The sequence below is a fragment of the Falco peregrinus genome, chromosome 6 (genome assembly GCF_023634155.1).
Source record: "Falco peregrinus isolate bFalPer1 chromosome 6, bFalPer1.pri, whole genome shotgun sequence".
In the NCBI taxonomy this organism is placed as follows: domain Eukaryota; kingdom Metazoa; phylum Chordata; class Aves; order Falconiformes; family Falconidae; genus Falco; species Falco peregrinus.
The window spans coordinates 46,376,924-46,402,775 of record NC_073726.1 but is presented as its reverse complement, the minus strand read 5'-3'; the positions used below and the strand labels follow the sequence as shown (position 1 = coordinate 46,402,775).

Below are 25,852 nucleotides of genomic sequence, written 5' to 3'. Positions count from 1 at the left end.
ACTTGCAACATATACTTAATATGTCTCTTATTTTTTGAGATTGAGCTGAAATCGGTGTGGTTTTTTTCTCTGTTGCTTTTGTATGTTTAATCTTGAATACGCTCTTTTATCTCTCAGCTTATCATTGTGCTGCTGCAGTGTTGGTAGTACTCATTCAGGTTTGCTTGACTTATACAGGAAAATGTTACAGTTTGATGTAATAAAAGTTATATATAAAGGTGTTCTGTGAAAATGCAAGGTATTCTTGCTGTCCAAATACTTTATTAGAAATTTGTGAATACTCTTTCTGAAATCCATTTCCAAGCTTCTATATATATATCATGATGCTTTATTATTCTAGCTGGTTTTACGTGAGTCTGATAGGTTGTCAGCTTAGTTGAACATAATATTTCCTTAGTATTTCTGTAAAAGGAAGGCTTAAAAAGACATTTTAAACTAATGTTGATCTTGAGTAATATAATACTAATTTTGTAATAAACATGCATGTTTCTTTTTGAACTTATGGGGAATTTTTTTTTATAGGAGCTTTGCCTAAACATAATTCCCACGTTTGCCAATTTAATAGATTACCCATCAATGAAAAACTCATTAATTCCAAGAATTAAAAATGCATGTTTGCAAACTTCTTCTCTTGCTGTAAGTATCCTAATAATTTTATCTCTCAGTCCTCAGAATGTTACCTTTATTTATGTTTGCTTTCTGTTGTGTCTTTAAAGAAAAGCCCATCAATGTGCTCTGATTTCTTCTTGAGACTTTTTTTACCCTTTACAAATATAAAAGCACCATTTAATTTTTTAGTCTAACAGCATTTAAAGTTGTTAACAGCTTATTCTGTTTAATAATATTTTGAAATTGTTGAATTGTGTTCCGTTGTAGTTTTAGTAGCACCTGCTTTCTTCTAAGTGTAAGTTTTGTACGTTTTTTTTGTTCTTAGGCAAAAATATGGTAAAGAGTTTAATTCTTATGATACTTCACAGGTCCGAGTAAACTCACTAGTGTGTTTAGGCAAGATTTTGGAGTACTTGGATAAATGGTTTGTGCTTGATGATATTTTACCTTTTCTACAACAAATTCCATCCAAGGAACCTGCAGTGCTAATGGGAATTTTAGGTAATTAATGCTTTTAACTTTCTCCTCTTTTTTGCTTTGATGTTGCAGATCTGAGAGCTTTCTGTGTTATCATTGATAATGTTTACATAGTGTATTGCTCAAATGACTATTAAAAACTTCTTGTTTCTGGTTCTTCAGTATGCCCCTGTTCAGTTACCTTATGTATTGCTGGTACTTCTGAACACTAGTACCTATATTTGTGGTCTTCAAGACCCAGTGTAGTTCTGACTGCTCATTGCAGTTCTTGGGCTGTGACACTTTCATAGTCTGTATGGTCCACACAACCAGAGAGGCTGTTTTCCTCAGAAGAGTATATGATCTGTCGTCTTTCAGATACTGAGCACCTTGCTGGAGACTTTAAGGTGTTATGTTGCCTTCTCTTACCACTCTTGCATGTCAGATGCTATAAATGGTTGTCTACAAATCTATTGCTCTTCACTGCAGGTTTTGTTAGACTCATTTTGTTGGACATGTAAACAAACATGGCTGCCTTTGCACTGAAATGGAGCGTAGTCTGGGTGAGGTTTCACAAAACAGCTAAAAATGCCTAATGGCTTGTTACTTCTGGGAGGGGAGGCCTTACTCGCAGTTGTGCTTTCCTAGTGCCACTCAGGTGCTCGCCTAACTCAGGATGTGTGATTTCAATAACTTGAATGGGCTCAAGGAGACCAGGTGACCAGAGCCACTGCCAAGAAACAGAGGTGCCTGCATGGCCGTCTGGAAGACACTGACCCTTTCTCTTACTGACGCTGAAGCAGTAGACAGAAGGCATTTGTAACAGTTGAGCTGTACCAGCAACAGCCTTCATTAAGCATTGTAATAGTACGTGATGGCAGCATTATTTTGATTTGCTTAAAATCAGTGAGAAGGCATCTGTCGGTACCGATCTAAAGCTGCCTGTTTCCCTTAATCCTTACAGCTTTGATTTGTATTTGCTGACTGAGAACGAGGGATAGTGTCTTTTACATTAGTTGCATTACTCCAGAATTCTACTCGGATACAGTGGATAAGCGAACCCTAGTTTGGAAATGATTGGCTGAAATCAATTTTATATACTCAGGCTCTCCTTTTTTCTGGAATCATAATACCTTCCATCTTGTATGTGGTATCCTCTTTGGCCAGCTGACAGCTCTGTTCTAATACTAACCATAGAAAGTAAGGAAAGTCTCTTTTTCCTTTATGCTACTATGTTCAGTGTCTGCCACCAGAGGTGGACTATTTCAGCAGAGGAACCTTCCTGTTAGAAACACTATAGAACTTGTAGGCTTAACACTGGAATCCTCATGCCTGTCAGTATTCTTTTTCAGTGGCTTTAGAACAGATAAAGACTGCATGATTTCTGATCCTATGTGTAGCACAGACCCAAACTTCTAGGTAAGAGTCTTTGTAAAATGCAGTCAGAGAGCAGTGTGATAGTTAATCCTAGGCACTTCAATGTGCCAGGAGAGAGAGAACTACCCTTAGTTTCTCAGTGGCACTTTGTCAGTTTGTGGTAACTCAGTTGCTCGTGGTCTGTTCCAAGATGCATATTCTCAGATCACTGACCAGAACAATACATTGACTAATACCAGGTTTCATAGCTGCCAAGTGTTACTTTGGACTTGCGCTTGTTCTGAACTGTAGCAAAGCCTCTTACTATAATATGTTTGTGCTGTGGATGAGTACTTAGCTGTTACGACTGTCTTGCTCATGGTTGTCCCTTATTGCACACAGTGCTGGTGTACATTCAGATGATCAATACATATTTGAGCAAGCTACTGGGAGTTTGTTCACATTGTTTACTAAACAATTTTTGCTATTTTGATGTTGTATGCCAGGTATTTACAAATGTACATTTACTCATAAGAAGTTGGGAATTACCAAAGAACAACTTGCAGGAAAAGTATTACCCCATCTGATTCCTCTTAGTATTGAGAACAATCTTAATCTCAATCAGGTAGGAACATGACTGTTTTGCATGCTTTTTCTTCATAATTGGCAGAGAATAAATTTAAACTGTTGTCAGAGAAAAAGTCACACATTGCTGTATGTCTGTTGTAAAAACAAACAAAACAAAAAAAACCTTCCAGTATTACTGTATTTGCATGTTTAATGCTTGTTATTTTTCAGTAGATTTAACTGAACTGGTATAAAGTTTCAAAATATATACTGTCACCTTCCAAATATCCTGCAAAAGCAGTTAGCTACTAACATAATTACAATTCAAATTAAAAGCTAAAGTACAATCTTAATGTTTCTTCCCTTTGTTTGTAAATATTGCAGGTAATGTAGAATTGCAGCCATGTTGCTATGAAATAGTAGGAAATGGAATACCTAATAGGTTTTGGGTTTTTTTAAATGAATCTGGTAATATTAATCTCTGTGGGTTTTTTGTCTGCATTGCCCCACTTTTTGTTTTTCTTTAGACATACGTATTTTTCACTGTTTCAGTATACACTCTTCTCGGTTTTGGGTATCTAATGCAAGTTAGTGAAGGTGGATTATAAATTATTTTAAAATCGGCAGTTTATCTGACATTGTATAATGTAAGTTTTTTGAGGTATTACCTTTAAGTTACATGTGTCTGAATTCCATCACTGCAAAATCCAAATTTCTTGTATATTTCTTTTTCAGTTCAATTCTTTTATTTGTGTGATAAAAGATATGCTTAATAGATTGGAGGCAGAGCATAAAACAAAACTTGAGCAACTTCATGTCATGCAAGAGCAACAGAAGTAAGTGTTTATTTTTGTATTAGATAAGGAACAAGTGAGCAGAGATAAATGTCAGTTAGCTTTTAGCAAATGTGAGAAAACTCTAGCCATAACAATAAAAAATAATCTAGGTAATTCTTAGTTCAGCAGTCAAGAATTTCCTCAGATGAGCACAGTTGTCAGAAGATTTATAAGTCCTAGAGTGGTAATAATGTTGTGATGTTAGTGGCTTTATAGAGTAAAATATTTTGCTTTTATACAGTTCAGTCACGCTTTATTCTTTTAGAGTCAGTAATTTTTAATTCATTAAACATAAAAGTTCATACTGGGCTCCATTAGAACAGTTTATGTCTTGCTTTCTATATGTTAAGTTGCTTTTCTGTAATTGCTGAGAAATAAACCATGCTGAAGAAACATAAACATTGCAGCCTTTTAGAAGGCTGTGATATTTGAAGATGTGGAGGGCTGTTTTATGGAGTCTGATACAAGCTGATATTTCTGAGACAAATTAAATTGGGCTACCTAAAGTCTGTGTCACCTTGTTCAAAAGGAGGAGCTAAGACCATGTGAAATAATCATTGGGAAACCTTTACAATTTAGAATATTATAATTTTGCAGTCTCCTACAGGCATTCTATAAAAATGGCAGTGCTTTCATAATGCAATTTTTTGTTACTGTTTAAATGCAGAAAAATAATCTGCACTGCTGAATTAGTGTTGTGGATGTGACTGCAAAGTTATCTTTTAATAATATTTATACTCTGCACTATTTAGATCTTTGGATATAGCTAACCAAATGAGTGTGTCTGAGGAGGCAAGATCTAGTAGTACAGGTAATCAGGTAAGTGACAGTATTTTATTGCATTACTTACATACAGAAATCTCAAATTTAAAATTACTTAGTCAATATTTATGTTACGTTAAGTTACAGCATTTCAAATAACTACATTTTCTTTCTTTGAACTTAAACAGATTGACAAGGTATTTAATACTAGTGGAACTGATCTTCTAACTAGTGGATCTGATAGTAAAGAGAATGAGATGTCATCAAAACAGAAAAAGGTGTGTTTTACTTTGTTTTGGGATTCTGTTGCATCCATGTGTTTAATACAAGGCTGATAAAATTGCATAAAAAGAGTATGTGAACGTATTTATCATATTTAAAGCTTTAAAAGAAAAACTAACTACTTTTGTATAGCACAGCACTGTATATAATCACATATGAAGGTCCACTGAAAAATTTTCAAATCATTTCCTTGAATTTCTGTGAAAGCTTTTCCTTGAAAATAGCTTTGTACAAAGTAGGCAGCAGTTAGGATTATAAATTTTTGGTCACTTTGTTTCTCCTTAATTATAGATTTCAATGAAACTGAAACTTCAGCAGTGGATTTAGATAGGAAAATGGAAATGGGCAACTGTTATAAAATTGCAGAGATGAAGATAAAATGTAGAATTTCATGTAGTTAGCAGACTTAAGATTTACTATGTAATTCAAAGTTATAGTGAAAATGAATATACAGATAAATACAAGAAGCAAAGAAGAACCATGACATGACAGAATATTAAACATAAGCATAAATATTGTAAAATTCTTTTCATGATACTAATTAGGTAAATGGTTCCCCAGGATCTCTACATTTTACCATTTCCATTTCTAGTTATCTGAACCCTCTTGCTAATTTTAGACTGTGGGGGAATGATTTCATGATTTTATCCTTCATCATTAAAAAAAGTAGAGTTTAAATCCTGAAAAACCTCTTAAGCAATAGTAAAATAAAATTCCCTTTCCAGCTCCATGGTCAGTTGCAGTTCTGTATCAAGTGCCGGTTGGTAACCATATAAAACCAAAAACTGTGAAGAACACTTTTTCTTATGCCCAGCATTAAGAACAGTATGCTAAAATGGTTTTGTTGTGATACCTCTTTATTTAAGATCTGCCCATATTTCTCATTATGCTACTTCTAATATTGTAGTTATTTGTTTTAAGTACTTTTTAGCAATATAATTAATATTATAATAGATTTTGTGCTCATCCATTTCTGTTTTGTATAAATAATATATATTGTTCTACCACATATTATTGAAATGACAGGGCTGTGCATGAAATGAAAATACCAATGTAAGAATAACCATTCTGTGCAACTTAGTATCAGTACTTACTCTTTTAAAGGCATCACTTACACTTGAAGAGAAGCAAAAGTTAGCTAAAGAGCAAGAGCAGGTGCAAAAACTGAAAAGTCAGCAACCTCTTAAGCCACAAGCAACTGCAATAACACCTCCCGTGAAGCAGGTGAGAAAGAACACTGGAGCTGTGATGCTTTTTTCTTTCAAGTGCTATATGCATTTAGCATTTTTTTTCCTCCTGTGAGTCACCCTTGTTTTCACTAGTGGTACGATGGCACAGCTGGGAAAACTATAATAAATATTTATCTGCCTTCCATTTGTATTGTTAGCAATGTTTCCCACTTTTTAAATTTCAGGAGATTCCAAAAGTATTATTATTGGAAGGCCATTATTCTAGAAGAAGGGAAGAACACACACTGGAAAAGGTTTTGCTCTGAAGAGTTTATTAACTAAATATATAAAGGGGAAGGGGGTATAGAAATGGGTATGTAAGCAAGTGGTTATGGTAGTACTTCATGTATAGTCTTAGTTGTCAAATTAAAGTTGTATAGCAATCAGCTCTAAGTAGCAAAGAACAAAAATAACCTATTTCTCTTGTGTATAATTACATTTCGTGTCCAGTTCCATGCAGTAAATTCCAGTTTCTGAAAAATGAATGCCACTTCTGCAGGAACAATGATAAAGACTGTTGCTAGAATGTTATACAGAAAAAGTATTTAATTTCATTTTATCTATTTTGCAGACAAGAGACTTGACAGATACCTTGATAGATAACATGTCATCTTTGACTAGCCATTCTATCAACAAAGCTAAAGTTGCATCTTCAAACAGCTTCTCTTCTGTCCCTTCTATGGGTGTTGGCATGGGATTTTCATCAGCTGTTGACAACACAAAGAGAAATATAACAAACGGACTAAATACTAATATGGGTTTTCAGACTGCTGGATTCAGTATGGGAGCCGGTCCCCCCACTCAGAATTTCTTCAGTGGTCCAAGTGCAGCAGGAACAACCAAGATGAACATTGTACCAACTGCCAATATGCCAAATTACAGTCCTATGAATGCTGCGTCTGCAATCTGTCCACTGACACAACAAAACAGACCCCCAGATATGTCTCCTTTAGATAACCTTTTTGGTCCTCAGAAACCCAAAGTTAGCATGAAACAGTTGGCTCAACAGAAATCAAGCCAGTGGGTTAATCAGTTTGTACCCCCACAAGGGTCCCCAAATGCAAGCAGTTCAGCCTTGGGGCCTCAGATGAACGTGATAGGACAGCCTGGCTTTGGTATACAGGGTAATCCTTTCTTTGCTCCTCAGAACTTTGCACAGCCAGCAAACACAATGGCAAACAGCAGCTCAGCTAGTAATGACTTAAAAGATCTTTTTGGGTAAAATGTTTTGTTTTGTTTTCTTCTTTCAAAGATTGATGAAATTTGGATCATGGGTAAGCTGATTAACATCTTTTTTTGATTAGTAAAAGCATGACTTGGGGAAACTTTCAACCCAGCACAGTGAAGACTTTTGCACTGGAAAAAAGACTGATATTGATTGCATTCACCTGGTACTGCAGTGGAATTGCATTAAGTGCAAAGTCATCTTACGTGCTAAAGATTTCCTGTCTCTTTACCGAACATCAGAGCGCTGAAGGTAGGATGCATATATTCAGATGAAAAGGAACAAGTTAAGTATTTCAGAATTATTCAGAAGTGTGATCAATCAACTCCTATGAAATTTCCTACAAAATTTTGTTTAAGTTCATTAAAAATCCTTAGGGGGTAATGCTAGTGAATGCAACCCTGCAGCCCAGTCCTTTCAGTATCTGCTAAATTCTTATTGGTGATTTGTGTTGCCTGAATTTGGTGCAAACTGTCATTTTCCCCTCAAAAATTTTGATAGCCATGTTACATAGAAAGATCTCTAACTGGTAACTGTGTAAGGGGCTAAGAAAAGAAAATAATTTTACTTTCTTCTTTTATAAGATAGTTAGCATCAATGTGACAGTGAACTACAGCAAGATTCAGGAGGCATAAGAAATTGTTTTAAAATTTTCTGCAAGTTTTGGACAGAGTGAGAACACTGCTCAAATGGTCATGCTCGTTTTACAACCTCTTTCATAATGCCAGATCCCTGTTACCAGCCCCATAGCAAAAGCAACATACCACTTTAAGATTTTAAAATACATGTGGTGACTTGATCGCATTTATTATATATTTCAGTGTTTTGGCTAATTTGATACTGCTTCTAACAGTATCTATCTAACAGGTGTGGAAAAAAGATTGTGAGTAGTTACGGAACCTCCTAAAAAGAATGTTTTCTGTAAAATTCACATTGACTGCCCCAGCTGTGTAACCAAACAATTCTGTGTAACTAATCACACACTGTTTAGTTACACAGAAATATCTTTAATTACTTTATAGTTTTTGGCTCCATTGAGAAGATAGAAAAGGATTTCCTCATACGAGTTGCACATAGTTGTGTGAAAAAGCAAACTGCCGTAAATTGCCTTGACTGGAATAAACTGTTTCATTTGAATTTTGTTTTAACTCGGGTCCTCGTGAAGGATAAATTAGTATGAAGTGAGTTCTTAAATGTGGATTTGTAAGCTCTAGAATATATGGTAAATACACAGGTATTTCAGGTCCTTTTTATTGTATTACTTCAAATTTAATAAAGCTCTCCAGAAATCCAAACAGTAGTTTCTTCTACTTCCCGGAAGGTGTATGTTCAGCTTGCCCATGATAGAATCTCTACTCTGTTGGATACTACTGTTGGTTTTAACTTTTTCTTTCCTAGGAATTTCAGGAGCTTTCTTACATAATATTTTGAAGACTATAGCTGGCTATTTTGAAAAGGAAAGAACTAGTCACCTTTTTTATGGAAAGCCTACATGCTTTATTTTTCAAAGCCTTTCACTGAAGAAATTGTTCTTTCATTTGCTGCTTAAGAAACCAAAGGGCCTTATGCTGTAAATGTGACTTGTATTTTGTTATATTTCCACAGTTCTAAGCGGTAATAGCATTAAGCATATTTCTTGAATAACTGTTTATGTATTATAGCTGCTGCCTTAGTCCTACCATTTTAAAATACCTGGGACCAGTGAAGTTGTGGTTTAGAAAACAATACCTAACACATTGTGATGCTTATGTACTATTAATATTCATGGTAAGCATTGTAGGTTATGTTTAAGGTATCTGTGTACACATAAGTACAGTACTAGAACTGTTAAACTTAGGAAGTTAATATACAGTTACTAGTACTCTATACACTCAATCACACTTATGTCTTATGTGAACTTTTGAAAGCTGCGTTTCGTTAGGGTAACTTAAGGCAAGCCTTTGAAGAATTACTTGAATCTGTATTCCTCTAAATTATTTGGAAAATAAGTTTATATTAAAAAATAACATATTTTAGGACTCTACAATGTATTAAATTAATATATTCATGGTGAAGGCAGTCTTAAATGTCAGTGTCCTGATCTGGGGTTTCAGTCATTGATCCCCCTGGACTGGGGGCTTTTCAGAACTGGATTTTAATTTAACCTACTGGAGGGAGAATTAAGTGAAATAAATTGATCTGATTTTATATACTAGACCTCCTAAACTGTGGGGTTTGGGGTATGTGCTTTTGGCATGGGCTATCTGATAATACAATGCATTTAGTAAGAACAAAGTGAAAAAAATCCTACTAGTTCAAATCAAGAGAGGCTCTTCTATGCAGTGGTAATGTTATGGAATAAGATCTTTATCTGGCTCAAGTAATATGATTTTTTTCCTATTTATATTTCAGAATATCATTTTGGTTTCATTTGCTGCAATTGTTGTTCCTCTATTCTGGTCATTCTAAAAAAGAAAACTGAAAAGGGTGCTTACAAAAGTTATAACAAAATTTTCCAGTTATTGAAAAATAGAAAAGCAAAAATAAGTTAAAATGAGAGGGTTGAATCCCTCTTCCTTGTCAATGCTTCCTACTTCATGTGTCAGGAAACAGGGTGTTTGTGAAGTTCTCTAATACTTCCTTCTTAACTTAAAGGAAGGAGGAGTTGCAAGAGGTAAGTCACCAAGGCCATTTGTCACTTGGCTCCTGCTACAGTAGTTTTTCTTTAGGAAGCTTGTCCAGTTGATCTCTCCACTTACAAGTCGTCATTCTGAGGCCCTGCAAGAGGCTGGAAGACTCAGGTTGTGGCCAGAGGGAATACCATTGTTTGAGAGCAACAGTTGTACTTTGCATCCAAGTTGTTGTTTGGGAAAGAGTAAAAGGAAGGGACATTGTTACAAGAGTGAGCATTCCAGCTGTCTTCTGTTTCTGGTCTTGGATGGAAAGCTGTGTTAGCATCTAGCTTGGCCTGAAGCAGAGGGACTGTCTAGCCCTAATGCAAAACAAAATGGAAAACACAGGTTTGAAATTGGTATCTGATTAAGAAATTGCAATTTCTGTTACTGAAAAAGTAACCTGATATAAGTTCTTTTTACAATACCTTGAACAATACTGTAAATTACACACGATTTCTGCCCTTTGTATTCAACCTAATTTAAAGATAGAAAAGAGGAAGCCTGGCAGATTATATCATCACCTTACAGTTTCCACTCTGTGCAACCACTGTAAGCAGCTCTTTGTTCCGCTGTGGAAGTTAGAACAGGGTCTGGGCTGAACTGCCCAGCCCACCTGGTTTACTTATATTCATTACTAAAGGAGAGGAAAAGGTAAGGGAGTAAGTCCCTATTTTTTAATTGATTTTTATTTATTGTATTTACTACAAAAAGGAGGAAAGAAGTGGAAATAGCTGCACATCTCAAGTATAAGCATCAGTTATGCTTTTACTGCTCTGGTGTATGCTAAAGGAACGTGACTGCACCCAAGACAGCAGCATTTTCCATATTAGAACTGTTGATTCCATTTGGTTTGAGAGAAATAGTGAATGAAATGGCACTAGTGGCATTTCAAGGGTGGAGGAGGGAGCAGATTTGCTGTTCCTTTTCATCACACAAGTGTTGCGAATAAGGCACAGAACAGCCTGTGGAACCTGCTTGTGCAGGACAGGAGTACCAGAGTGAGTCTGTTGAAAGGTAAAGGATTCCACCAGTTATCTGGGAACTAGGAAGAGAAATTTTATGAGGAATATGGGTGGAATACCCTAGTTTGTTTTAATGAAGATACTGTGTCTTCTTCTCTCCATGATGATGTGAATTAGAAATGTGGGAAAGTTGGGGCCTTACAGGTCTGTACAGATGCTGAATACCCCAAGTAAAAGGCTGAATTTTTTGATGTATAGGTGCACAACATTTCAAGCCTTATTATTTAAAACATTCCTCTTCTGTTGAGTTTTGTCTTTTTATCAACAGCTGTTTCACATTTATATGAAACAAATACCCCAATGGCCTTTTAAAGTAAGAAAAATGTGTGTTAATTTTTGTATTATAACCCCTGTTACAATGTTATGTATATCTCTAGATGGGTAAGTGAGTGTGTGTATAGATCATAGGATTTTAGATTTTTCAGTTCAATTGCACCAAAAGAGCAAAGATTAAGTGAGAAGGTAGAATTGAATCAAATTCCACAAGGCTTCCATACAGGCTAAGAATTATATGATGCTTTTGTTGTCTATTACAAATTTACATGCTTAGTCTGCTTCTGTCATCTACATGACATGAGCAGAAAAGGAAAGTTTTTAAACCATAAGTTTATGAACACTGGATCTCTCATTGCAGGTGAAGTTTTTGGACTTTAGAGTGAGCTTTGTTTATTGATTAGGAGTTTTTTATTGTGGGTGGGTGGGATATCACTGATTTGTGCCATTTCCAATGAAAGAAATATAGGAAGGGGGAGTACAGAAATAATACCCTGTTGTATATGTGATGCTTTTTGGTCTTTGTTAAGAGATATGCTGCATTTTATATACTCATTGTGAACTTTTACTCTGAAATAGCTGCGAGGAAACCTATCTGGAGAATTTCAGTTGAGTTAGCTGATTTTCAAGTGAGGTCCTGCCTTGTACCTTACTTTCCATTAGGTTTTTTACCGCTTCACAAGGAAATTACACAAGGCAGTAAAACCTTGGATTCATACACCAGATCCTCTTGCCTTCCAGGCCTCACACTTCTATCAACAGAATAATTAAACCCCTGAAGTTGTATTGTCTTTAAGTTCTCTGAAACAATCCTAACTGCTGTACAGATTTCTGAGATGAAGTTGTAAATCAAAATGTGTTATAGTGAACTCAGGCCTTGTGCAAAGTATTTAATACTTGTCTATTTGTCTAATCGTACAGTCTCTGTACTAGTGGCAGTTTTATGTTTTATTGTAAAACATTCAGATTCTCATGAGATTATAGAGTGATGTTACTGTAGTGTCAGCTGTGATTCATAAATAGAACTGTCATAGCATGGCATTAGTGTGTATCAGATTTATTGGACAGCTCTTCAAAAACGAATTTATTCTTGTATCAACTTTTAGATCAGTTATTTCAAAAACATGTAAAAGGTACAGTAACAGTTTTGAGAAATTCATATCACTTTGTACTCTGAATGAGGTTGCCTATGGAAATAAATGAACTTTTCATATTTTCACGTTGGAAGATCTTTTTATTTAACATTTCCGTAAAAGTAACTAATAGTAACTTATGTGGAAACCTTTCTCACTGTATATTTTGTCTGAAATACATTTTATCCCATGTAATTTTGAGTTCCATTTCTTAGAATGGTTGATGTCCAGACATATGTAAAATGTGGTCAAGTATGGCCTTCATGCAAAGAATAAAAGTCCTGGGGAAAAACTGATGCGCTAGATGTCCCATAAATTAGCATTTACTTTTCCTGAAAGCACACTAAGCCCATGTCAGAATCTGGGGTTTTGATGCCACATAGGGATCAGTTTGCGTTTTCACCGCTTGTTTACCCAGAGACCAGCCCTTTCTGTAAACCTGGGTTTCAAGATACTGTTTTGTCAGGCTTAGTTTGCAGCACTCTGAAGGAAGCTAGTTCTTTGCTTTTTGCATGGTATAAATTGATGAAGTATGAGACACCTGAGATCTGATCTGCTTAGAAGCAGTATTGTCTGCTAGAGATTGTATGGGAGGAGAGTAAAAGAAGAAAGAAGTGGATTAGGTGGAAATGGAAAGGTAGCATCAGGTGGCTCCAATTCCCTCTTCGTTTTCATTTGCTGAGGATGACAGCATCCTTGTACCTCCCCAGCTGTATCCATCAAGGCAATACAGCCTTGTTATGTGCCAGCTTTCAGTCAATTGTAGCAGAAGAGAGGGAACTTTGAGTAAGGTGGAGACATACTTAATGGCGCCCTGCTGAGAAAATGCCTGCCTCAAGTTGCTCAGCAGCTCGCAGTCCTGATCTTACCTGAATGTTCTTTAGTATGGTGATGTTCTCTTTGTCCCTTCTGTTTCTGGAGTTTGGTAGGATCCGTAATTGTCACCTGTTCTTTAAGCAGGAAAGTCTCAAGTGCTGAAATCCAGGTGTTCTGTGTAGGTTTGCTGGGGCTTAAAATTGACAGTTCGATAAACTCTTTTATTAATTCAGATAACCTAAGACTTGAAACGGGAAAAGCTGGAGATCTTTGCAGTTGATTGTTCTTTGCCTGAAATACTTCAGTACTGGCAGCTAATTGTCTGTGCTTCATCACTTAAGTACCTCTAGTCCCTCCTTTAGGTATGTGGTACACCAGAGCTTTAGGTTGATCCTTTTTATGTTGGTGTTTGTAGAACGGTGTTATGTTACCAAGTTTGCAGTTGTGAGGAATGCAGTTGTGTAGGAAATGGGCTGTTTGTGAGGAGTTATGCACAATTGTTCATTTGATGTTGCCAGACACAAATGCACTTTGTCTTGTGTCTCAGAAGCTCCCTGCACAAATGTTCCCAGCTGGAGACCACAGCAGTTGCTCAGTAGATTGGAAAACTGGCTCTTAGGGTCACAAGGTAGATTCCAAGTGCCAAACTTACCCCAAATTACAAACCAGGAGTTCAAAAATAAACTCCTACTTACAGACAGACCCAAGAGCTGCTAAATAAATACTCCTCAAGCTCTAAAATAATTTATTAAGTATTCTAGGCATGAAATTTAGAGTTAACTATAAACTTTTAAACCAGTTAACTATAAACTTGAAAAAATATTTTTCATTTTTTCCTCTGTAGGACACCTGCCTATGAAATATATTGTTACGGCTCTACTGCATTTTCTTGCTGCACATTAAGGCAGTCATGGATGTGGAGCAACATAGAAATGATAGAGATGGCCTGCCTATATCGACTTACCAATTTTTGAAGGGTTTTTTGGTCACGCTTTTTGCTTGTGCCTTAATCATTATTTAGCCTTTTTAAATGGAATCTCTTAAAATGCATCACCTTTTGCACAACATTCAAAAGACTAGGTTTTACACTGTGCTGTATCGCCATTCAAATCAAGAATAATTAAAGCAGAAGCTGCATTTGAAACTATATTAATGAAAACATTATTCTCTTTGACCCGAAAACCAAGGGTTTAGGTGTTGGGAGTTGAAGGTATTACGCAGGCGGTATTTGTTCACTTCTGTCTCTGCATCTCCTTAACGCTAGCTTCAGGCTATGGTTTTAAGAGTAAACAAAAACAGAATTTTGAAGAGCTTGCTTTCCAGCAGCTGTCTTAAGAACCAGATACCACAAGGAAGAATAACTGGCTTACTTTCTGAACAGAAAATTCAAGTAATAGAGAAAAGAATGCAACAAATTAGAAAAGAGAACCCAAAACCTAGAAATCAGATTTCTGCCTCTGCCGCGCTGATAAAATAGACACCTATAGCACAAAAGCTGTGAATAAGTGCTTAGCTGATGTCACAGAAGTGACTTCAAATAAGTACAAATAAGCAAAAATGGTAACAAAGTAATGGGATACACCAATAACCGGAGCAATAAATTTTATCTAAAGAATCTATCCTAACATGGCACCAGATAGATATTTTTTTTTCAAATTTATTTATTTATTTATGGGTTGATTTTAAGGAATTTATTAAAAAAATGTATTTTACAACAATTGTATCTTACAAAATCAGAGCAGGAGAATTAGGAAGATTAAAATCACACTAAAATGTCATTTTCATACTTTAGTTAAACAGGAACTTTAAACGTAACCTTTCCCCAAAAAGCCTTATGCTACAAAGCCTGGCTTTACTTGGTTACAATATAGAAAAAAAAGTATGTAAAAATATAATTTAAAATATCTGGAATACACTACATACAATTTTGATGCCAGCTGTGCTCAAAGCCTTGATCTGTTGTCTAAAACTGGCAAGAGAAGTAGTTTTTGGTGTGGATTTCTGAGTTGATAGATACTAAATGCTATTTCTGCAATCTGAGCGATTTCAGTATAAAGTACTAATGTATTTTCATTGTTGGCCCATACAGGATTAATTTATTGATTAATCTTTTTTATTTGGCAAGCAGAAAACTGTAAAATTAGTTGAGTTTTTTGTAGTTTGATGGTGCATATATGCGCTATGTTTTCTGAAGAATTCCTTGCTTGATTTTTACTGATTGACAACCATTACAAGAAGATCTGCAGTAAAATACCACCTTTGCATTATAATTACTGCCACATTTTGCAAACCAGAACCACACAGCTGAAGGTCTTTGATTAAACAAGCACTATAACTATTAATTAAGGTAATGAGATCATTAACTGGCTGCTGGGTAAGAGGTGTTTCCTTATTCTTTTCATGACATAGATAGTACAAAGCCTTGATTTTCTGCACATTGGAGATACTAAGTAAGTGGAGGTCTCTTCACACATAATTAGCAGCTTAAGTGAGGTCAATCCCATGTATAGCACTTCTTTTGTCAGAATTTTTCATAGGATTCTGTCTCTGGTACTTTTCCAGGCCCTTTCTGGCACAGCCATCTCTTGCAGGTCCTCTCTCTTTGATTTTCTTTCCTGCATCAATTCCCGCAGGCAGCGCAGGCCTGGGTAAAATCGTGGAAGGGTAACAAAAATCAGAGGGCCCTGACAGGTGTCTTTCTCTGGTGGTACGTGGTAAGAGAATGCTGAGTTTAAGACTGTGGCAACCTGGACTTGGTGGCTGTTGCTCTTCAGCTGGATTGTTGCTTTGCCATCAGGGGTGGCAGAAGGGAACCCAACCTGAGGCTCTGCATCTCTGCTTGGTGGTTCAGCTCTGGCAAGCTGCCAGACTGTCTGATGGAGGTGGCTGGTGAGTAGGCATCTGTTTCCTTTGCTACCTGTTCTATGGGCAGCATGAGACTGAGGGAAAAATGTTAAAAGCAACTGCAGGTAAATGATCCTGAGGATTGTTAAATCCAGATCCCAGAACGATACGGCAACTGTTCAGCACAGAGAGGCAGATTTCAGGGAATGACTGACAAAAAAAGAAGAAAGGAGAGTGGAAACTGTCCTCTGCCAGAATGCCCAGTGCGAGCCCTGTAGACATGGACCTGTTTTCTTTGAGAGTGTGGCCCCCGCCAGCCCCCACCCCAGCCCACATGCTCTGTTCACATTCCCGAGTTGCCTGTGCAGAGGGTGCTCATGAGAGAGCTCAGATGGTCCCGACAGCTGCTGCTGCTGGGCAGCTGCCTCAGCTTAGGTGTAATTTAGCTGTAACACTTACTGGGATGTTTAATTTCTGTGTGTTTATTTTCATTGGAAATGACTGCTTTGTTAGATTGAATAACTGTGATTAGAAAGTTGAATGAATTACTTACTTTTCCCCGTTTTGCTGTAGCAGACGATTTTCTGGTGAAAGGTAGGTAAAATATTCAGTATGTAAAACTACATAGAGATTAGATTCATGAGAAAGGAACTATATTAAACCTGTGTGTTTAAAAACAAATCTATTTCAACAGAAGTATTAGTAATTACAAGCACTGTCCTGACCTGTGTGTTATGGTCACCACGTCCTTCAAGATGCTGCAGTTGATGAATTGCATTCTTCGTTATTTCTTTTTTATGCATGTGTTGTAAGGGAAGAGAAGGTTTTTCTTCTTTGGCATTGCTCAGTTTCTTCAATTTGAAAAACTAGCAGTTTTAAATGGAAATAGAACTGATACCTGCTCTCAAAAAACCCTGTAGCTGTTGCTAGGTGCTTAGCCAGTTACTTCAGCTAGTGTAGCAATATGAATGTCTGTAAAAGTTTGGCAAAACCATGTAGTTTAAGTTTCTTAATTTATAGATCGTAAGAGGTGACATTTTAAACACAGTTATTTTACTCAATGAAACAAAAAGATGACTTACCATTTTAAACTGTCTCTGTCTATGCCATAATAATTTTTTTTAATGAGAAGGGGCTACATAAAAGGTATTCTGGAGCTTATTTTATTCTAGTACAAATAAACCTTAAGTGCAGTTCAGTATAAACACATCTCCCCCTTCCAAGGAAACTGTAGCATGTTTTCAGCTGTTTTAGGATTCATGTGACTTCTCATCATTCTCTTTCATTCCCTCAGCCCTTTGCAGCTTTGGACCTATTGCCCACTTTCAACCTCTTTTTGATGAGAGTGTGATTAAAATACTACAGGTAAGGTATTAATCTAAGTTTTATGAAAATTATGAGCTCATTTGGGGGACCAGCTTTGCACTTCAAGTGAGGGAAGGAGAGTAGAGTGAGATAGCTCCTGTTAGACACTAGAAAATTCATGTAAGGGAGAGCCCCAGTAAGGCAGGTTTTATCAGTTCTGGTCTTCACATGGTAGCTGGTTTGGCCATATGCTGATGTATCCTACAGGTCTGGTTTTCAACAACATTTAAAAGGAAAGATTTTTTTCATTAACTTCTATTATGACGTTTTCTTTTAAAGAGATCAGATGTGGGATTAGAGGAACACAATGAACTGCATGCTATAATTTCGTGAATCAGTCCAGTAATAAACTGTACTCAGAAGCTGCGTATTAGCACAGGTGCTTTTGAATGGCATGTTACACAGGTACTACCTGGCATAGAATATCTGTTAAACATGGAGAGAAGTCAGTGCCAAAGACTATTCCCCTTCAAAATGTATTTTCTTGGTAAGGGAAAAAGGGAAACCAAAAATCTGAAGAGTTGGAATGATCTTTTGAGTAACTTGTAACAAAAAGATTTCTGAAAACATCGAAGTAGTTCCTTGCTGAGAGTGACAGGCTGTGAAAGGCTGTAAGAGATCTTAACTTTCAAGTCGATCTGTAAAATACAGTAAAGCTACCATAAGGTGTCACTATAACCCAAGGAACTTACACACAACTGCAAACACAGAAATGTTCTTATCCAGCTATGAGACTTTCCTTATACTGCTTTGTGAAAGTACAAAAGGACCTATTTTTAAATAACATAGTGTATTCCTGTATGCACAGAAATCATCATTAAATATATCTGTAGTTGGTGCGATGCTATAGAAGCTCTGTCCTTTTCTTTATGGGGAAACAGATATACTACACATAGTAACTTTCTACACAGAATTGTTTTTAAAGCCCTCCTACTTACTGTGTAAAGTGTAAGTAATTACCACTTAATCTGCAGTTTCAAGTAAGAAAAACTATAAATAACAATTGTTATTTCCATTATTGTTTTATTTGTTGTTAGCATCCCAGGAGCCTCTGTTTTTATTTCTTGTCCAACTGTGATCCAGTTTCTTTCCAATTTGCTATCTGATCAGGAAACAGAAACTAAAGATGAATTTTTTAACCATTTGAAATTAATGCTGGCTTTGCTGCAGGCATTAGGGAAACAAACATAACATCTGAAAATTTGATTTGGCTTGACTCAGCACAAAGAATTTTGACACAGCAGGAAAGGACTCAGTTCTCACTTATGGTAAAATAGAAATCTGAAGTCTTTGAATCCATCCTCATTTATGGAGGAAAAATGCAGGTGTTGGAAAACCACAGATTTCAAAACCCAAAGGACCATTCTGATAATTTAATCCAAATGCTTGTATAACATGGAATCCCTGGTCACCCCTTTTATCTGACATCAGGTACTGTAGCTCTTAAAGACTGAATTCCTATAGTATCCTTCTTTTATGTAATGTTGCAAGGACTCTTACAGCTGCCAATAGAAATAGGGTCTCCGGTACACCAGGGACTATACAAATACAAAGGGAGAAACAGTTTCACCCCAAAGTTTCATGTCTACTGATAATATATGCTTGTCTTCTGGGCGGGCCTTTGCACGTGTGAAGTGCTGAAAGAAAGTCCTTTGAGAAAGTAATATGGAAACTCACCTAGGAACCCTGATCTCCCCCTCTGAATCCTGAACTCATGCCCTGATGCTGATAATCCCATGTTTCCAGGGAGCATGAGGCTGACAGAGGCTTCGGCAAGTAGGTGCCATGGTAAGGTTTGGATTTGAAAAGTATTATCACTCAGTATTAACTCTGGTTGATTGGTACTTGGTTACACTGTGAATGAAATGATCTTCGCTCACACTGATCTTTATATGGCCACTTCTGCAACATGTCTAAATGTGTGTTCTTTTTATTGTGTCTGGACCCTTCTTTTCTTGTTTCTTTTATTTACTGTATCTACAGATGTGATTTCTGTTGGAAATACAATGGATGAAACTGACTGTCATGTGAAATCCATGGCTGACATGTTTTCTTCGGAAATAATTGGTTTCAGGAGAAAGCTAAAGCTGCTGCAGTGCCCTTCCCTGAAGAAGCTGACCATGGGCAAGTATCACATAAGCATTTTTGTTTCCTGTGTGCGGTGCCCCTGTTCCAGGAGAAGTGCAGTATTACAACTCTTGTCTCCTACTGGAGGATTTTTATTTGCCTTATTTAATGCTTTGCTTCCTGAGATGAATTGACAATTTCAGCTTTGAGTGACTTTAATGCTCTCTGAAACTTCAGAAAAGAAAGTGGCAAAATAAACCCATTTAGAGATGAACTCTCATACTTCCTAAGCTATAATCTTGTGATTTCTTGGGGCCCCAAATGTGGTATTAGCTTTGTGTCCTATTGAAACAAAACATATGGGATCATCTTGTCCCTTCCTCTGTGTTCTCTCTTAACTTTTGAGCTGATTACAACCCTTATCATAGGAATAAAGATTTCTGGGATCTTAAGTGCCTAGATTTGATTAAAAATGGCAGTAGGGTAGCACACATTGGGCAAGATACCAAGAAGATGCCAGGCCTGCGGGCAACGGATGGGGTACACCCATCTCAAAGGGGGAAAAGGATCTTTGCATAGGAGTTAGCAGGGCTCATTGAAAGAACTTTAAACTAGATTTGAAGTGGGGAAGGGATAAAACCAGGCTCACTAGAGGTAAGCCTGGGGGCAACATGCCAATATTTGATGAATGGTGTGCTAGCAAGGTCCTTTGGTCTGCCATCTCAGTGGAGTAGGTGATGGAGATCCATATGGCATCAAAGACACAAGGGTTATTGATATGTTAGAAACCACAGAAGCCTGAGAATGGTCATGTAGGAGCTAGGACTTCTCCCACCAAAAAGTGGCGGGATCAGCAGCTCAAGTGAAGTGCATCTGCAGCAATGCACACAGCATGGGCAACAAACAGGAGCAGCTGAAAGCTGTTGCACAGCAGGAAAATGATGACATAGTTGCCGTCACAGAAACATGGTGGGATAGCTCACACAATGAGTTCTGCAATGGATGGCTGTAAACTCTTCAGAAGGGATAGGCAAAGGAGAGGTGGTGGGTTAGCTCTGTGTGTTAGGGAGTGTTATGATTGTCCAGAGCCTACGATGGTGACAAGAGGATTGAGTGTTTATGGTAAGAATCAGAGTGAAGGCCAACAATGGAGATATCATGGTGGAAGTCTGTTACAGACTGCCCAACCAGGATGAAAATGAAATATTCTATAAGCAGCTGGGAGACTTCCATTATCTCCAGCCCTTGCTCTCATGAGGAGTCTTCAATTTAGCAGATGTCTCTGGAAATACAGTGCAGCAGAGAGGAAACAGTCTATGAGGCTCCTGGAGTGTGTGGAAGGTAACTTCCTGGCACAGCTGGTGAGGGAGCCAGCGGGGGAAGGTGCCCCACTGGGCCTGTTTGTGAACAGAGAAGGACTTGTGGGTGGTGTGATGGCTGGAGGCCATCTTGGGCATAGTGATCACAAAATTGATAGAGGTTTTGATCCTCGGAGAAGTGAGGAGGGGGAGGCAGCAGAAATGCTGGGTTGGACTTTGGGAGGGCAGAGCCTGGCCTGTTCAGGAGACTGGTTGAGAGAGTCCCTTGGGAGGCAGTCCTGAAGGGCAAAGGAGCTCAGGAAGGCCAGGCAATCTTTAAGAAGGAAATCTTACAGGTGTAGGAGCAGGCCATCCCCATGTGCCAAAAGACAAGCCAGTGGGGAAGAGGGTCAGCCTGGCTGAACGGAGAGCTTTGGCTGGAACTCCATAAAACCAGGAGAGTTTATGACCTTTGGAAGAAGGGGCAGGCAACTCTGGAGGACTATAAGGAAGTTGTGAGGTTATGCAGGGAGAAAATTCGAAGGGCCAAAGCCCAACTAGAACTTAACCTGGCTACTGCTGTAAAAGACAATTAAAAATGTTTGTATAAATACATTAGCAACAAAAAGAGGAGGAGGAGGAAATGTACTGACACAGGATGAGGAAAAGGCTGAGGAACTTAATGCCACCTTTGCCTCAGTCTTTACCAGTAAGACCAGTTGTTCTCTGGTTACCCAGCCCCCTGCGGTGGAAGATGGGGGCAAGGAGCAGAATGAAGCCCCCATAATCCAATGGGAAATGGATTAGACACACCACTTAGACACACACACAAGTCTATGGGGCCAGATGGGATCCACCCAAGGGTACCAAGGGAGCTGGCAGAAGTGCTCACTGAGCCACTTTCAACCATTTATCAGCAGTCTGGCTAATCTGGGAGGTCCCAGTTGACTGGAAGTTAGCAAATGTGATGCCCGTCTACCAGGAGGGCCTGAAGGAAGATCTGAGGCACTACAGGCCTTTCAGTCTGACCTCAAGCTGGGAAAGATTATGGAATGGATCATCTTAAGTGCCACCGCACAGCACATACAGGACAACCAAGTGATCAGTCTCAATCAGCATGGGTTTATGAAAGGCAGGTCCTGCTTAACTAACTGATCTCCTTCTGTGACAAGGTGACCTGCTTAGTGGATGAGGGAAAGGCTGTGGATGTTGTCTACCTGACTTTAGTAAAGCCCTTAATGCCATTTCCCACAGCATTCTCCTGGAGAAACTGGCTGCTCGTAGCTTGGACAAGCGTACTCTTCGCTGGGTCAAAAACTGGCTGGACGGCTGAGCCCAGAGAGTGGTGGTAAATGGAGTTCCATCCTGCTGGTGGCCAGTCACAAGTGGTGTTCCTCAGGGTTCAGTACTGGGGCCAGCTCTGTTCAGGATCTTTATCAATGATCTGGATGAGGGGATCGAGTGCACCCTCAGTAAGATTGCAGACAGCACCAAGTTGAGGGGGGATGTTGATCTGCTTGAGGGTAGGAAGGCCCTACAGAAAGATCTGGACAGGCTGGACTGATGGGCCGGGGCCAGTTGTGTAAGTTCAATATGGCTGAGTGCCAGGTCCTGCACCTGGGTCACAACAACCCCAGGCAACGCTACGACTGGGGGCAGAGTGGCTGGAAAGCTGCCTGGGGAAAAAGGACCTGGGGGTGCTGGTTGGTGGCGGGTTGAATATGAGCCCACGGTGTGCCCAGGTGGCCAAGGCGGCCAACAGCATCCTGGCTTGTATGAGAAGCAGTGTGGCCAGCAGGACCAGGGAAGGCATCGTCCCCCTGTACTCGGCACTGGTGAGGCTGCCCCTCAAATAGCGTGCTCAGTTTTGGGCCCTTCACTCCAAGAAAGACACTGAGGTGCTGGAACGTGTCCGCAGCAGGGCAGTGAAGCTGGTGAAGGGTCTAGAGAACAAGTCCTAATAGGAGCAGCTGAAGGAGCTGCGGTTGTTTAGCCTGGAGAAAAGGAGGCTCAGGGGGGACCTTGCTGCTCTCCACAGTTCCCTGAATGGAGGTTGCAGTGAGGTGGGCGTTGGTGTCTTCTCTCAAGTACCAAGTGACAGGGCAAGAGGAAATGGCCTCACGTGGCACCAGGGGAGCTTTAGATGGGCTATTTGGAAAAGTTTCTTCACTGAAAGTGTTTTTAAGCACTGGAACAGGCTGCCCAGGGAAGCGGTTGAGTCAGCATCCCTGGAGGTATTTGGAAGATGTGTGGATGTGGCACTGAGAGACATGGTTTTGTGGTGGACTTGGCAGTGCTGGGTTAATAGTTGGACATAATGATCTTAAAGGTTTTTTGCAACCTAAATGATTCTGTGATTCTATGAAATCTACCAGAGAACTTTACCGAGATCTTGTCTGTGGGAAAAGCATTGTCAAATTCACACTGCTGTAGACATCAAAGTCTACCAGTCGTAATGTCTATGTGCAGATGAAGGCAGTATTCATCAGTCCTGCTTCATTACTTTGCTCCATTTGGAAGAAAAATTAGGTATTTAAAACATCCAAAGACACTGAATTTTGAAATATTGAAATATTTTAGTTCAATTTAATTCCAAGAAATCTTAAGTTAGGGAGTCAGGGCAGCCAGGATTTTCCAGCCTTTGAGCTCTTGATAAGAGCTAAAAGACAAACTCGCCTGGGAAGCCCAGAGCCACAGATAATTAACTCACTTTACCAAAGTAAAGTTCCTCCAAGGGAATAACAAGAGCAAACTGTGCTCCAGCAAGCAGCTCACAAGCACCAGGGATGTGATCACATGGCCTTGAACTGAAAAGAAACCGATTAAAAATTAACACGGTTATTCTAGTCTTACCTTGATTACTCAGGCTGAGGCAACAGTTTGCACTTGCCCATATTTCCACTGGAGGACCCCAGCAGCCTTTGATTATTGTTAAGGCTGACCACACAGCAGGAAGTAAAGCATCTTTATGTTAATTCAGCAGAGACACAAAAAGGTTAAATTGACTTTCCCAGGATGTTAGTGTCAGGGTGTGAATGACTGTGATCATTAAGTACTTGTAAGGAGTTCAAAATTGTATGTTTTACAAACATTGGCAGAAGTGGCTGCTTGCAAGGCTGTCAGGAATTGTAGTTGAGAGGCACACTAAATGACACCTGCACATGAAATGTGTATGCTACCCAGTCAGCAGTGAAACATTGTAATTTCAGCAGTGAAAACCAGCAAAATTCTCTCTTTTGAATGTGGCAAAGACATTTTCACCACCATTATTTTGAGGAAAAAACAGTAGGAGTAGCATGAAGATGACTTTTCCTGGCTTTTCAACTAAAGAAATAACTGTAAGAAATTAGATAGGCTCTAGGTGTACGTTTACTTGCACCTGTACAAACTATTCTTCCAGGTGAGAGTTATGCTTATTGTAGATCTGATGTTTTCATGCTTATTTTTCTTAAGGGGTGCTGCAATTCCAAATCTAGCCCCATGTCTGCAAGGCACAGCTGTTATTAGAATGGCACATCCTATATGAGCACTTGACCAGTTTCCGAGTTTTCTTACAACTGATTTTACTCTTGAGCACCCGAGGTAACGATAGTGTACTAGCAGCCCACAGCAGTGCCTGTCTGCGTGCTGGGTTTATGTCCATATTGCCTCTAAAATATAGTTTTAATACAGCCTTACTAGGGCTCTTCAGGGATATAAGTCTGTAGTTTCAGCAGGAGCTACAAGTTGTATGGGCTAGGATTAGTTTTAATTTTGCAAAATATTTCTTTGCAAGTGCAGGCCTAAATCATGCTGTGTCTTGGGCTTAGATTCCAGTTTGCATGCAGCAGACTTACAACGATATGACATAATACAATGTGTTTTAAGGTCTGAAACATCAGAAGGAGAATCACAATGGGGCAATTTAATGTCTGCAAAAGAAAATTCAGGTGTAGGTTTAACACAGGAAAGAAAAAAAGTAGAAACAGTGACAGCTGTGTCCGTAAGAGCTATTGTGTTAGGTCTTGTCAATGAAAAGAGATTTCCTCAGCTGATGCTCCAAAATGTGTACCGGGATTAGTTGCATAGGGATTGCCATGGCCTCATCCAGCATATCCTTGCTGGGAATTGGGTGGTGCCCCTGTGGATGGTGCCCCAACAGGAGCAGGGCACTGCAAAGCTGCTGTGACACTCTGCAGCAGCATTTTTGGAGTCTGGGGTTTTTACTACTCTGTGAACCTGGGGAGAAGGAAGTGGAGAAGGAGTGCTGCTCCTGCCAAGCAGCCTCCTTGCAGGAAAGCAAGAGTAACACCCTTTCTTTACGTCTTAGGGAAAGGGTCATTGAATTTCAAAAGGGGCTACTGCTGCAGCACTGCGGTCAGTGGAAGGATTGCAAAGCGTAAAAAGGAGGGAGAGGTGAAACCTGCTGTGAGAAATGTACGGTTCTGCTAGTGGTGAGGTGGGCAATATTGCTAAGGAGAGCCCTTCCATCTGTGAGGGGGACAAACCCTGCCAGGTGACAGCCAGGATGTATCTGGGAGCTGCTTGAAGCATTCCCAAATGCACTGAGGACAGATCTAAGACTTCCGTGCTGAATGCAGTTAGAGAACGTGTTGATAAGTGAACAAAGCACTGAATTTTGAGCATAAGCTCCTTTTTTACGTCTCCTCTGTGCCCTAACTGAAGTAGGACCAGAAGTCCAGAAAGAAAGGCAGAATAAACCCCTCTGTTCCACAGCTGCTGAGAGATACAGGCTTTGAGCACCGCTTTCCAACCTGAGCCTCAGTCTTCCAAGGTGAAATCTGTGCACTGGAATTTGCACCATTTCCAGTTTGGAGCTGGGCTATTACATGGTTTCAGGTGTTCAGCTACCTGAAGAGCATTCAGGAAACTATACCAAATACTAGCAAATACATGTTTGTTTAAATGGAAGACAATTTAATTACATATTTCTACATGTATATACCCCTAAAAAAATTTCATACCTCTGATGCCTGGCAGTTAGCCTGCTAGGGTTCATTTTTTGTGTGCACTCTGATAACTGGAGACCCTGTTTTAATGCATGTGGTTGCCTGGGTC

General features: G+C 38.9%; 1 protein-coding gene across 2 annotated transcripts in view; it reads left to right on the top strand.

Moving 5' to 3' along the window:
- Nucleotides 1-12,490, top strand: part of SCYL2 (SCY1 like pseudokinase 2) — a 41,258-nt gene extending 28,768 nt beyond the window's left edge. For both annotated transcript variants that reach the window (XM_055808771.1, XM_055808770.1), the window contains 8 exons: nucleotides 523-636; nucleotides 978-1,110; nucleotides 2,928-3,046; nucleotides 3,724-3,824; nucleotides 4,577-4,643; nucleotides 4,775-4,864; nucleotides 5,973-6,092; nucleotides 6,669-12,490. In XM_055808771.1, the coding sequence (XP_055664746.1) occupies nucleotides 523-636; nucleotides 978-1,110; nucleotides 2,928-3,046; nucleotides 3,724-3,824; nucleotides 4,577-4,643; nucleotides 4,775-4,864; nucleotides 5,973-6,092; nucleotides 6,669-7,319 (1,395 nt within the window). In that variant the 3' untranslated portion in view covers nucleotides 7,320-12,490. The remainder of the gene's footprint in view (nucleotides 1-522; nucleotides 637-977; nucleotides 1,111-2,927; nucleotides 3,047-3,723; nucleotides 3,825-4,576; nucleotides 4,644-4,774; nucleotides 4,865-5,972; nucleotides 6,093-6,668) is intronic.
- The last annotated feature ends 13,362 nt before the right edge of the window (nucleotides 12,491-25,852 follow it).